General features: G+C 39.8%; 1 protein-coding gene across 1 annotated transcript in view; it reads right to left on the bottom strand.

The window, feature by feature from the left end:
- Positions 1-3632: 3632 nt before the first annotated feature.
- Positions 3633-14239, bottom strand: part of tdrd5 (tudor domain containing 5) — a 17294-nt gene continuing 6687 nt past the window's right edge. The window contains exons 2-18 of the mRNA XM_033325165.1: positions 12994-13237; positions 11788-11993; positions 11175-11484; positions 10489-10661; positions 10268-10351; positions 10043-10099; positions 9636-9792; positions 9127-9284; positions 8746-8960; positions 8335-8544; positions 8184-8250; positions 7639-7839; positions 7264-7398; positions 6049-6114; positions 5441-5623; positions 5160-5343; positions 3633-3782 (exon numbers count right to left, since the gene is read on the bottom strand). Of these exons, the coding sequence (XP_033181056.1) occupies positions 3715-3782; positions 5160-5343; positions 5441-5623; positions 6049-6114; positions 7264-7398; positions 7639-7839; positions 8184-8250; positions 8335-8544; positions 8746-8960; positions 9127-9284; positions 9636-9792; positions 10043-10099; positions 10268-10351; positions 10489-10661; positions 11175-11484; positions 11788-11993; positions 12994-13237 (2718 nt within the window). The 3' untranslated portion in view covers positions 3633-3714. The remainder of the gene's footprint in view (positions 3783-5159; positions 5344-5440; positions 5624-6048; positions 6115-7263; positions 7399-7638; positions 7840-8183; positions 8251-8334; positions 8545-8745; positions 8961-9126; positions 9285-9635; positions 9793-10042; positions 10100-10267; positions 10352-10488; positions 10662-11174; positions 11485-11787; positions 11994-12993; positions 13238-14239) is intronic.

Below are 14239 nucleotides of genomic sequence, written 5' to 3'. Positions count from 1 at the left end.
AGAGCAGAACTTGAACTGAGACACAACAGCATTTAAATGAGAACCATCAAGGGCAAAGGCAGGGAGTCAGAACTCCACAGCTGCCGAGTGTCTCTTTAAGGCCTCCATTAATTCACACAGCCATAAATTCTCACACTTTAAACTGGCAGGAGGTGCTGCTGGGAATTAATTTAAGGGGAGGGTCATCATGGCAGGGGTCAAGACGCCCCTTGCTTTGAATAAAGGCAAAGCACAAAGCACAAGAAATAAATGCTATATATATATAGTATATACATACTGTATATACAAATTAGACTTAGGTATAATTGTTGTATGCAGGTTGAAATGTTGTGAGATGTTCCACTCTGGTATGTCCTACATTGGCTCAGAAACTTTAGATGTCATGTTCGAACAACCAGTCAGCTCTAATTATTCTTTGGTACTAAAAAGAAAACATCTTTGCAAGATTTTCACCTCAGCCTCATATTAGTTTCAAATAAAATACACTTTGCCTCCCATCACTTACATTTAAAGTAGATTAGAAGGGGACATTTTAATGGCCAATAAGGGAAGAGTTACAGCTAGGAAAAGCTGCTTCAGTGCACATACTGGCAAAAGTACATATTAGGAAATTCTTTTACTTGTACTGGGTTAAATGTTTGAAGTTAGTGGCAGAAACACGGAAGCTGTTTACCAAATGTGACCATATGAATCCAGCGTTTAGAGAGGAAAAGATTCATTCTAAGTGCTGGTGCCTCCGGTGTGTCTGTGTTGAAGAACTACCCGCCTGAGGGATTAGCAGGAGAATCAAGCTCCTCTCCACTCTTCCTCCGATTGTCCTAAAACGAATACAACAGATAAGAATTTTGACACGGATAAAAATAAAGATGGCTCTCATCCATTAATTATCTCTCAGCGGATGAATGTGACTTACTACACCCTGATTTACGCACAGCTGCTCACACAGACCTCGCCAAATGCTACACACACCATATAGACACGTAGACACTCTCACACGCATCTGACATCCAGAATCACTCACTATGTCAAATCAGAGAGATACACACAAACATAAACTATAAAAATCCGGGAACAAACCAAAAGAAAAGCTTGTTGCAACTGAAACAATGAAGGGAGGATGAAAGGATGATTAGAAGGAAAGACCAGATTATGCAGCTAATCACTGCTGTGCATCTTGGTCAGTATACAGACACAACAGTTATAACACACACTAACACGTTGACTGGGAAACATTGTTTCACCACTCTGGCAGCATCCTACTAAAACACACTGTAGCATTTGAGGTAACAAAACATACCCTCTGGTGGCCAAGTTTGAGATCTGTACAGTATCTGAGCAGCAGGAAGCAGACATGGTCCATTTCTCTTTAAGTGTCGTCACTGATTCCCGAAAGGCAAACACGGGATTTTGTGACTGACCAAGAAAAAAATTGTTATTGTATTGTTATGCAATATCAACAACCCACTATCAGAGGTGAAATGACACTACACATCAACAGATGCAGGATAAAAACTCAGAATCTGCTTGAAAGTGTCTCAACTTAAGTGGGAAATGGGGATTAATTTTACATTCGAATGGGCAAGAGCTGGCAACAGGTGACAAAACTTATATTTACACTAAAAACAATATATTAAATATATTTAAGAGATGATTACCATTGTGACAGGATAAATTGCATTTTAACCTATAAAACAAAAGCCGTCTTTTTTTTTTGATAGCGTGGGTTTAGGGTTTCATCTGTAAATCAAAGTCATCAGCTCTTCATGCTTCATTCAGCGCACAGATGCTCTGCTGCTGTCGGCCGCTAATTCAGCTGCAACCACATTAGTCTCTTCCTTAATCAGGTTTACTGTGTGTCTGCCTTACCAAGCCTCACCCTCTTCCAGCCACTTCTCTATGCACCTTTTTTTCTGTGGTGTACTGGTTTAAAAAAAAAAATACTGTGTCATAATGTATGTGCTCGTTATGAAAATAGAGTCAAGTGGAGTGAGAGGAAGTGTTTGACCTGTTGTCTATGTTCTAATAAATTAAAAATAAAGTATTTGTACTCTATGTAGCTTTGTTGATGCATGTCATTCACTACAAAAGCTACAAAAAAAAGTTTTCTTGCTCTTAAGTGTTCCTTATATCACAAAAGAACTGTAAATGTACATTATTTTACAAGCATAGAACCTCCATGTGTGCAGTTCTGCATACAGGCTGAAGTTCTTTATCGCATAGCTGAGTTTAAGTGAGAGGAGAAGCAATTCTCATTAGGAGCCTTTTAAAAAGCTAATTGGCTTAACCAGTAAAGGTCAGAAACCCAGTAAGATACAGACTAATGAACCAGGACTTTCTGTTTAACCTTTAGAGGTCCAAGCAGGTTTTGATTGATGAGCTCCACTTTCAAGTTCCTGCCTTTAAATAGGTTTCAGAAGGAAACACACAAGATTATCTTTTGTTTTTCTGAATGCATTGGGAACTGAAGGTGGTTTTAGGTTGTCTGGATGGCTCTGCTGAATATCAAACACATCTTAGTTGCATAGTTGTTCTGCCCAATAAGGTGCCTTTGCCTCACAGCATTTAACATCACTGAGTTTAGAAATAGTCTCCCTGTTTTGTTGCATTTATTTATTTATTGTTAGTGTGCAGATATGGTCACTTTAGTTATTTGGATTCTCTCAAATATCTTTAAGATGCGGCTGATTCAAGTGACCCTTGCTGGAAGGCCCAAGGCACAAAAGTGCAGGAAAGCAGATCTGTATAAATAAAGAAGTCTGACTGAGTCAGCAGCATGATTAATTGCCTGGTTGAAGTTCACGTCGACTTTGTCCTGATGAGGTTGAGGACAGTGAAGAGGGCAGACACTACAACTTAAGTTACAAAACTGACACTGCATACACTTATATCTGTTTCAGCAGCAAATCTTTCTCAGCATGGAAACCATACTGAAACTGTAGAGCCATGCTAGCAGCTCTGTGAGGCCGTACCGGGTTAAAGTGATGCTTTGTGCTATATGCTGACAGCATGCTAACCATAAATTTACTGTATTACATGAAATGGACTCTTCACTCCTAAATAGCTTTTGTTCATTCAAATGAAAACTGTTACACGCTAATCACGCTGAGGTTTAACAGATCTCCACAAAAAGAGGAGCTCTGGGGGGCCCTAAGTAGACCAAGAAGATAAAGTTAAATAGCTAACACCTACAAATACACACAGGACACAAACTGAAAGACTAAAATATTCAATCAAATGAAATTTATTTCCAAAAATAAGAGTACATGTTTCTGTAACATCCATTATAACAGCATTCTTGAAATGTTTGAACCTGGTCCAGAACAGAAACATTAATATGTATGAGGAAATGAAACTAACAGATCACGGGTTTCTTGATGGCTCCTGAGAAAATAAAATGCTTTGTTTTTTTTAAATAAACAAAAGGAACTCAAGGTTAATGGCATAAAAAAGAGCCACCTATTTCCTGTATGTTTTTCACTGATATCAAACTAGCAACCTAACACACAATACAGCTAATCTTGATCATTAAAATGACATGAAAATCTGTAAATAAAATAGTTTTAATAGATAAGTGCATTGAACAAAATTATTCCTAAATTGGATTGAAGAGCATAAAGGTATGTTCAGCAGTGCTGTTCTCCTCCTTTTGTGATTGGACTCATACATGGAGTTGGTTTCGGAGTCTGTTTGGGGGTCGACCATATAAGGTGAGACCTACCTGGCCCCAAACAGCGGAAAGCTGATGCCAGAGCTTCGCATGCAGAATGGAGTAACAGGTACACCTTAGTCAACAGAATAAACAGAAGCAAAATCAATTCTATTTTATACTTATTATTGTATTAACCATTACAATGTTAACTCATTCACCACAAATGATCACAGATTCACAGAAATAAATCCTTGTAATTTCTTGTACATGTCACTTCATACCTGAACCCCATCCATGCAGTCACTAAAACCTACCCAAGCTCACAATGGGTGAGAGGCTATGGTATATATGGTACCAGTCAGCCATAGGGATGAATCAAAAGACCACCACTCAGGCTCACATTCACACCTAGAGGAAATTTAGACTTGCCAATAAACCTGCATGTCTTTGGACTGTGGGAGGAAGCCCAAACAGATATGACTGACTGACTTAAAATTCATCTGGTGTCATTTGGTGATCACAAACAGCATCATAACATAATGTTTCCACCACCATGCTTCACTGACTTAGGATAATCAGTGTGTGGTGTTCCTTAGCCATAGTGCTTGGAGTTTTGTACAAAGGGTTTCGGTTTGTGTCTGGTCTGACCAGAGATTCATTTTCTTCATACTCTGACTCCTTTAAATGGAACATGGCAACTGCAGGTGTGCTATTTTTTGGGCTGTAATTTGGCTTCCACTCAAGGTGGCTGCCCTTAACCACTCTACCATAAATGCCTGAATGGTCAAGTGCTGTTGAGATGGATGTCCTTCCAACAGGTTCTCCCTTGCAGCAGAGGCCCCCTGAAGATCTGTTAAAGTAACTCAGGTTTCCTGTTCACCTCTGACCACAGCCCTCCTTGCCTAGTTACTCCTTCAGTGGAAATTTGGGAATATTATCCATTTGAAATGAAATGAAATTCACAGCCCAGTAAAATGAGCAAAAAGTGAATGGGTCTCAATACTTCCTGAAGTATTGTTAAACTGCAGTATTTATGTACAGTGGTCAAACATGTTTTGTGCACACACACTGCTGTATCAGTATCAGCAGTGTCCATGTGTATGTAGTAGGGAGAGCAAGAAACAAAGTAAATGTTTGTACATATAAAGGTTAATGAAGGCCACTGTACAATCCTAATAGAAACTGTGTACAAGTTGGAAGACGGTGTTTTTACAGTTCTGATGCAATGTCAGCTACTCTAGTTACTATGCAAGGAAGCATTTGGGTTAAAGTTCAATGATGCTAATTTGCCATAATGTAAACTAACAGACACTATAAAAACAAACTTCACCCTAAAAGCAGGAAATTACAGGTCTTATACTGTAAAACAACATGTTGCACTGTATTTTTTAGTAAAATAATTAAAGTGGTGTAATTTTCTTACTGTTGACAAGTAACTACTGAGGAAATTACAGCAATTATAAGCACATTGTATACCAAAATAATCAACTGGATTTGTGTTTATAAGTACCCTGAGTGATGCCCTGTATTCGGCCCAGGCCAGGGGTGTGCAGACTCAGGGTGCGGAGGATTGAAGGCGGCTTGACCAATGAGAGGACAGTGCCTGTGTGCTGCTGCGTCTCCTCTTCTGGTGTTGGACAGCAGGAGCTGGAATTAATACTGGTCGGAAATGATGGCAGAGTCCCGCTCGATGACTGAGAACAGAGCAAAGTTTCTTTAATGATCAAAATCATCTACCCATATTATTCTATTCATTTAGAGTCCTTTACAAAAACCTCAGGGTCTTCTCACTTCATCAGCTTTACAGTGAACTGGGGTGGTATTGGTCTGGATCAGGTCTGGAGGGGTGAGGGGGCTGGAGGTGGGATTTGTAGGGGTGGTAGGAGGCAATTCGCTGGTCAAGTCCCAGCCCACGTCAGGACAGCTGAGGGTCTGGTCATTTAGCAGAGCGTTAAATGGGTTGACCTGCTTATCCTGAACAAGATACGATAAACAAAACTCTAGTGGCACTTGTTCACACTAAACATTCATTTACACAGAAAAAGCAACCTGCCATTATTCATTTTTCACCATTTAGCTTCTATAGATTAGGTTCTCAATGCAATTCAAAACACTAAGCACAAATATGTTTAGATACACATTAATAATTTCATCTTAACCCTATTAGGCAAGGCATTATGGCTTCATTTACCAAAATGGATATGTAAGCTTCATACACCAAATTAAACCCAGTGCAGTAACTTAATCTTTCAATTTAACATCTGACATTCAGATTGTGGCTGTTTCAGCCATTTCTACAATACTAGTAACAATGTGATGTTTCCAACAAAAACTAAAAGCATCAATATTTGCAAATTTGTGTTGGCACTGTGGATGTGGTCAGTGTCAGGTGGCAATACCTGGATGTAAGGGCTGACCTCAAAACTGTCAATTAACTCCAGGGCAGGCAGTTGTTCCTCTTCAACCTGAGATAGCAAGAAACCTGGTGTATCCTTCAAATTCATATTTCACTAATAGATGTTAACTGTACAGACGCTGAATATTCTGTTCATAATTCCATATAGATTCAAGGCAGTGAGTGTGTTTTATTGGATATTAATACTGATACTAATACTTGTTTTAACTTTCATAAAAAGGCCTGTCACAGTCTAAGCAAAAATTGTTTTATTGGCAACAGATTCCTGATGTCAACTGTAACTGAAAGTGCAACATAGCTGTATTAACCGAAGCTGTTGGAAGCACCAAATCAATGACTGCATGAAGAAAACCCTGACCTGCAAAAGACAGTTTTAATCAAGGTACTTTTTAAGACCTGTATTTAATATAAACCTAAACTGGGGGAGGGAGACATTTTTAAGCTTCTTGAGAAGTAGTAATACGTTACAACCTGCACTATGAACTGTATCTCTACAAGCTGTAAACAGGAAAGCATCACTGACTGAGCTTTAAAACAGCCATTTAAAACAACTGTTTGAGTATGCTTCTGTCTGGTTAGTTAGCAGGGAGGGGTACTTCAGTCAAAGGAGTTTCATGTTTCTTTTTCTTATCTTTACTACATACATTTCTCTTCCAGGTTTTAATCAATGGGCAAATAAATTAAACAAGTGTTTTTATTGTAGTACTTCCCTTCATGTTGAGTTTAATAAGCTCCCAAGTCATTAAGGCTAGTGAGATAATTTTGCAATCCAAGTCATTAAACAACCCACTGACATCATTCCATTCACTATCCAACCACAAGCTGTGACCTTCCAACACTTTAACTATGCCTGTACATTAAGCAGCACTGGGCCACCACAATCTCACCTCACTACCGTGGTGAATCGAGATGTGTGGTGCAGCAGTAACACTCAAAGGACTGGGTGAGAGGAAATGAGAGATGGACAGAGGAGACAAAGACAATGCACTCAGAAGAAATTCAGATATGCAGTGAAGCGGCAAATCCACCAGACACCCAAGTAACCCAGTAATTAGACTGTTTTGTACTGCAACCTCCAACATCTTTCACAGAGAACAGCAGCATACATGCAAGTTAAACTTCCAGTATGCTTAATCAGGACTGTGTGCTGGACTGAACAGTTTTAGAACTTCTGGCCCATAGGATGTGTCTGAACTACCTTCAGTGAGAGTGACATGAACTGTTCCAGAGTATCTGCTGGCCTGGAGGAGGAACCCATCGTCTCTTCTGGCTCTGGCAGGTCAATCATTTTGTCACCCAAGTACAGAGTCACTGGATTGATCTGGACACACACCTGAGGAAAGAAAGTGCGACCGGAGCATTAAATTATGAACTATTCTAACTGCTGGTTTTATTATTCTTAATTCTGTGATCCATATCTCATTCATTCATTTCACATAGTGGATAAACTGTTGATTACATGCATGTTCAAGCTAAGCTAGTTTAACCTTTAACTTTTAAAGCTACAACTGAAAGCTTATCATGGGTCATGATACAAATAAAAAAAGAAAAAAAATCTGGGTGTGGGGCTCACTGCTGCACTGGCTAAGGGGCTGCAGGAAGTCCCGTGGCCCTGGCTCAGCAGAACATTGTGGATGTAGATGTCATCATCAGTATGTGTGTCACACAGGTAGAGCTGCAGCACATCTCCTATGTAACAATCCAGAGCGCCCACCAGGGTGCGATCAGAGCACAGCTTTTGGAAAGAAGTCGTGGCTGCAGTGGTCCAGCTGCCCTGCAAAAGATTATAACATCACTGAGCATCAGCTTCACATTTAGAATTTATTCACATATAAGGATAAAAATGTGCAGGTAGTAAGATCACAGCAGAAAACACTACACATGGCTTACTTTAATAATAAACCTTTTTTTTTTTTTTTTTTTAAATGGAACATTTTTGCTGTAAAAGCTGTAGAAAGTTACAAAGAAAGGTTTCAGAATAAAGTAGTTAAGAAATATGTACAACAAAACAAGCCTAATATATGTATGAAGGTGATGCAGAACTCTGCATAAAGGCTGCATGTGATATATAATATTATATGCATGCGATATATAATATTAGATCAGCATCAGACTTACAGTGTTAGGTTTAATCCCAGCAAGCGACGATGGAACTGCTTGTGCTGGAAGAACTGAAAAACACAACCTCAGAAACAGAGAGATAAACTGTAAAGAACAGAACAAAACAAAAAAAAGTAATAGAAGTAACAATTGATATAACTCTCCCTACTTGAGGAACTTGAGGTTGGCCACCTGCACCACAGTCATATCTCCAAAGTCGACATAATACACCTTGACCTGAGTGGGGCTGATAATCTCATGGATCACCACACGGTAGAACCACATTCCTTTTGGGGACACGCAGCAGACTTGACCCTGTCTGACAAATTGCTCAGGGAGACGGTAGCGCTCTGACACATCTGGACAGGTGTAACATCGTCTAAAGGAGATGAGGAGATAAGAGAAATTACTTTAGTTGAGACACTGTAATTGCCCATGTTTTAAAGGAGTCCAAGTTTCAACTTTGCAAATGCTTTCAATCTTTTGACCTCTTCAAAAACTTTTCTTGCTTCTAAAGACTGAAGAACAGGGGTGAATGTTACTCATTAAACAAAATGTTAAGGCTAAAAAGTGACCTCACCTCATCTCAATCATCATGTCCTCCATAGCTCGTGCCTCCTCACTCTCACTGAAGCGGATGTAGAAATGTCCTGGTGACTCCACGTGTTCCACCAGAACTTCTATCAGCTCTCGAGAAGGATGTCGTGTTAGTGGTGTGAGACGTTGATTTTGCAGGATATCCAGGGGTACAGCAGGATTGCAATGCACCGGAATGGTAGAGTACATTGGAGTTATCTACAGACAGAAATGTTTATTAAAAAAAAAAAAAACATAACATATGCATAACATTTTAAACAGGATACTAGAGATGTGCGGATTCCTTTTCAAAATCTCCATTTAGGTATCTCATTGTACTTGGAGCCCAGCATAGTAAAATATGATGAAAGAAAGGGTGCCTAACCACTTCTTGGGTCTTGCAGTTGTTACGACTCTCTAGCTCTTCATTCTTATTTTTTGCATCATTATCACCAACTCCATCCAGTCTGCCTTCCCAAGGAGACTCTCCGCAGTTGAAGGAGTAGCTCACCCCTTCACCAGAGCTTCCAGTTTCTTTTGTGCCTAAAAAATTAAGAAAAATAAATTCCCTGCTTAGCTAAAAACTAGTGTTTATATTACTGTACTGTAACAGCTCATTAATTGGGAAAGCACTGGTTGCAGAAACAAACACAGGTGTCCTAGTGAAACACTGGTAGAAGACTAATAACAGGGGCAGAGAGGGGTTATACATATTACTTGTGAAATGTCAAAATGCAAATGCAAATGAAAAGCATAGTGTACAGGGTACATGTTGTATATCACACCAAGGTAAAATAGCTTGCATTGCACCTAATTAAGATAATGAATACTGCTACTAAACCCAGCTTTAGACCCCTCCAAAAAAAAAAAAAAACAATACATGCACATACACACCCAAATTGTCACTGTCCTGTATATCCATGACAATCCAATCATGTCCATGGTGACCCTCCGCAGGTTTCAGGTGGAAGGTGTCACTCATGGCACCAACCAGCTCGGTGACACTAACAAAACCGTTCTTTAGCAATGGCAGGTCTTCACCAAAAAGCTTCTGAAGAACAAAGAACAACCTAGGTGAAATTCCCAATAATGCCACCATGCAGCTTTAATTATCTGAGCTCATTACTATTAGGCACAATGTAAGTTAGTTCACTTTAAAAAAAAAAAAAAAGCCAGGCCCAACACCAAAAAAGTGAAGCCAATGTGATTTCTTTAGCTGGAATGACCCTGCTCCTCAAACAAATGATCTGTCTTTACCTGTCACATGAAAGGTGAACAGGAACCCTTTTTTTTGTTTTTACCTTGTACTCAGCAGGCAACTCATGCACTGATAATCCACCACTGCTCTGACCTACAACCTGCAGAGTCATGAACACATGAAGGATTTTAATGTAAGACTTGCAATCCCCCAGTATTTGTCACATCCTGTGCCACAATAATTCCTGCCACAAAAGCAAAGCACATTAGAAGCTTGTGGTCACTAGTCACACTAAGACATCTGCTCGTAAACTAGTGCAAAGTTTGACCTTTTGTAGCTTGTCCTTCAGCTCCTGACTAATGGTGGCAGCAACACCACTCTCCAGGATTCGCTGGTGAAGCTCCTCCTCCAGCTGGTGTAGAAAGTATAAAAAAAAAACAAGGTATTTGAAAATCTACAGTAATATCTTTTACATTTTTATCTTCTATTCTGACAACCTATATACATTTTAGATGCATATCCGGTTTCCTTATTTTACAGGGAACCCACCTTGAGGACATGTTTCTGAAAGGGCTGACCTTCCTGACAGAGCTCTGATTTAGCTTCCTCATTCTCTACCACTTTTATCTGGTTACTGACAGTTGTTACATCCTCAGAGACAGGGTCCGAAGGAGTGTTGGTAGAAGGCTGGTTCAGAAGATTATGCTTCACAGGTCCTTCAGGTAGAGAGCACAGAAGTCACCAAGTGCCAAAGTTAAGACTACAAAAATTTGAGTCCAGGCTAAGTGCTATTCTGTGGAAAAACTTACAGTAAGATTATTATGTAAGTTTGTGCGAGTGTGTCACTGCTGACCTATTGACCTCGTTAACACCTAACCAACCCATGCAGAACAGACAGTTTCAATGACTGTCCAATCTCAAAAAAACAAAAAAAACAAAAACAAAAACAAAACAAAAAAAACAAGTGTAAACACAACCAAAAGACAATGGATATGGATCGCTATTAGAGACCTTAATCAAGACAGACACATTCTAGTAAGATCTTTAAACTGTGTAAATGCAGCATTGTCTCCTACGTGGCCTTTTCAACTACAGGAAATTATAGACCCATGACTGAACTCTTACAACCTGTCCCAGGTTCTGCTTTTGTTTCCACTGTCCTCTAAAGAGATGGAGCAACATTTCACCCCTCCCTGGCAAGACCTAGATGTAAACTCACTTCTCTAATAACGCACCTGAGGTAATTGTTGGTGTCAGACTTCTGGTGTCTAGGCTCTTGGAGGTTGGCCTGTCAGTTCTACATAATTCTGGCTTTTTGGGTCCAGCCCTCATTCTTGGTGAACTGGAGGGAACAATCAGTGTTCTGGGCAGCATGTGTTCCTTAAGACTCACAATTGAGCCCAGCCTGCTTGGTTGGATCACAAATAGATCTGATGCTGCCTCCAGCAGCTCTCCAGTGGAGTAGAAGCCATAGTTGATGACACGTAGCTGGTACCCGAAGCAGCGCAAGAAAGAGGTCTCCAGGTCAGACAGCCTGAGAGGACCCTGCGAGAGAAGCTTTATCATTACTCCAAACAATAACATTTTACAAAAACAGCTACATGACTTTGTTTTGAACAATTAATTGGTCAGGACCGGCAGGAATTGTCAATTGGTCTGGCTTCCCTGTTTCTGATTTGTTTAGTTGTGTCTGAATAGTGTGCTGCAAAAATAATGCAAACAATTTAGACACCAGTAGGCCAAAAGTAAATGGAAAAATAGGAAAAACATCTGACTCATACAGTCCAGCTTATTATGGAGACCACACACAATAGGTCATATATAAAACAATGAACAACGAAGTTATACCTGGGAGAGCAATAGGCGGAGCTGTGCCTTCACCTGGACAGGGACAGCTAGAGGAACGTGACCTCTTCTGGTAAGGACCACAGTGGGGGGCTGGTGACGGTAGCGGGGTGAGAAGTAGCTGGCACCTGATCTCTTGACCTGCTTGTTAGACATGCGCTGTTTGGCTACCAGCTCCTCAATGTTTCGAGTGGACTCATCGCCAACAGCTGCAATGACAGAAAAATCTTGTTTAGGTGTTTAAAAGACAATAGACAACCTCTGCATTAGAGGCGAGTACATTTACAAATTTTCAAAAACAAGTACTTACAGATTTCTGACAGTCTGTACACATGTACTCTTTTTCCATATGATAGCCTCACATTCCTACCCAGGATGCGAATTACAGCAGATTACAGAATTACAGATGCATAGGCCTGCTGTTCTCTGTGCTGACTGTGTAGAGACCATTTTGTTCAGCACTGATAATGACTCGGTTTGGTGAAGTTTAACTTAAAGCTTGTTGTCTATCTCACTATGGCTGGAGGGAGATGTTTGTGTTCAAATCTGTGACAAGTTTTTTGACTTTATGATGATGCTCTTTGACGATTCTAGCTGATACTATTTAAAGCTTCTTCAGCCAATAAACTGAAAAATACCATTACAAATACTTCTTAAAGTATAGACAAAAGATGCAACATGGTAAAAGATTAAAAAGCGTATGAAACGGTGTCACTAAAATTTCTACATATTATATATAAAATGAGGTTTCTAAAATTATTTAATTTTTTTCTACCACTCGCACAAATGACAGAGTGAAAACAAAATTTTAGGAATATCTGTAAGTTTATTAAAAAGAAACAACTGAATACATGTGTATGGGCATGTGTGTACATGTATGTATAGATAGATAGAAATATACTGTCAAATATATGGCCCCAGGAGTTTTTTGATATCACACACCCCCAGAGTGGAACAGATATTTCTCCCCAGCGTGAGCCCTGCACAGCTTGGTCTGAGTGACAGCAGTCACACTCTGACTTCACCTGTTCTCAGTAATCCCTGAAACATCATCAGGACATGTGCCAGTTGTTTGCTGATGAGCTGTATTAATGTGTTATTTTGTGCACCAATTATTATGCCTGCATTTAAGTGTCAGATTAGTGATTCTCAAGGGGAAGTGCACCTTCTTAGTGCAATGATTGTGTGGAACTGGCAGAAATACTGTACCTTTTAAGAAAATAGTACCATCGGACCTGACATCAAGAGACACCACGTCAGGCATCTCCTTCACCATATCCATGATGTTTTTGAAGCCTAGAACTTTCAGCGGCATTGGGTGTCCCAACATAGTGACGTAATCTCGCTTGAGCTGGTGAGGCTCCAAGCCTATCTTGGATGAAATGAGCAAAGAACGAACATCTTTCTTCAGTTTTGCCAAAAGGTCTTCTTGCTTCAGCTGGCCTGGTGACATCTGAAGAAAACCACAATATGACAAATGGAACAAAATAAACGGACAATGATGAGATAACGATAACTGAACCATCGTCTTGTCTCGCTACTCAAGCATCTCGTTAGACATTTCAAAACATTGAATCATGTGTTTCAGATTAAATACAGTGTCAACTGATGTCTATCATCTTTATCACTTTAGTTAACCACAGTAGCATGCTACATAAATATTAGTCTAAAGGCATCTGGAAATAACGGACAGCATAAACTCTAAAAACGAATGAGCTTACGTAACTTAACTACTTGAGCTTTTTAACGCTACATCACATCATGGCTAAATTAGCAAACCTTACCGTTAGCTGTGTCCATGTGATGAGGTCCGATAAGGTTTGTCCTATTTGAATACAAATACAGTTAAATAGTACTAAATGTGTTTTAGTTAGTTCTTAATAGTTTGTTTCTACCCTCCGAGGATACCCGTGGCTTTCCTTTAGCTACTTCTTCTCCGTCCACACCTTTTGCTAACAGCGCACAGGTTGTTGGGTAACTACCGTAACGTAACTGTGCAAGTGTTACAAACAGAAATGAACGTAACGTTATGCTTTTTTTTTGTTTGTTTTTATAACATGACCAACGAGCCTAAAGTCAACAGCACCGCTAAGATGTAATTTTAAATAAAAACACAGTAGCTCCTTTCAGTTCGTTTAGCTAAAAATATTCACCACTCTCTTGACAGCACACGGGCCCGTGCGTTTAACGTGAGCTCCTGCAGTCCATTACTACAATACGTCCGCGCGGCCGCCATGTTGGACAGTGGATGTGGCGCCTCCTAATGCAGGTATTTAGGCTGTTGAAGCCAGAGGTCTAATACAATAATCACAACACACAAAACTCACAACAGCACTTTGTTTTGTTACTAACGTCAGAAATATGTTTGTAGTAAGGAATATTTGGTTACATACTTAACGTTACCATTTTGAGCATTTATTTGTATGCTAAAATACAAACTTTTTGTTTTAGAGAC

The sequence above is a fragment of the Mastacembelus armatus genome, chromosome 4 (genome assembly GCF_900324485.2).
Source record: "Mastacembelus armatus chromosome 4, fMasArm1.2, whole genome shotgun sequence".
In the NCBI taxonomy this organism is placed as follows: domain Eukaryota; kingdom Metazoa; phylum Chordata; class Actinopteri; order Synbranchiformes; family Mastacembelidae; genus Mastacembelus; species Mastacembelus armatus.
The sequence above is the reverse complement of the archived record's forward strand: the minus strand, read 5'-3'. Positions and strand labels throughout refer to the sequence as shown.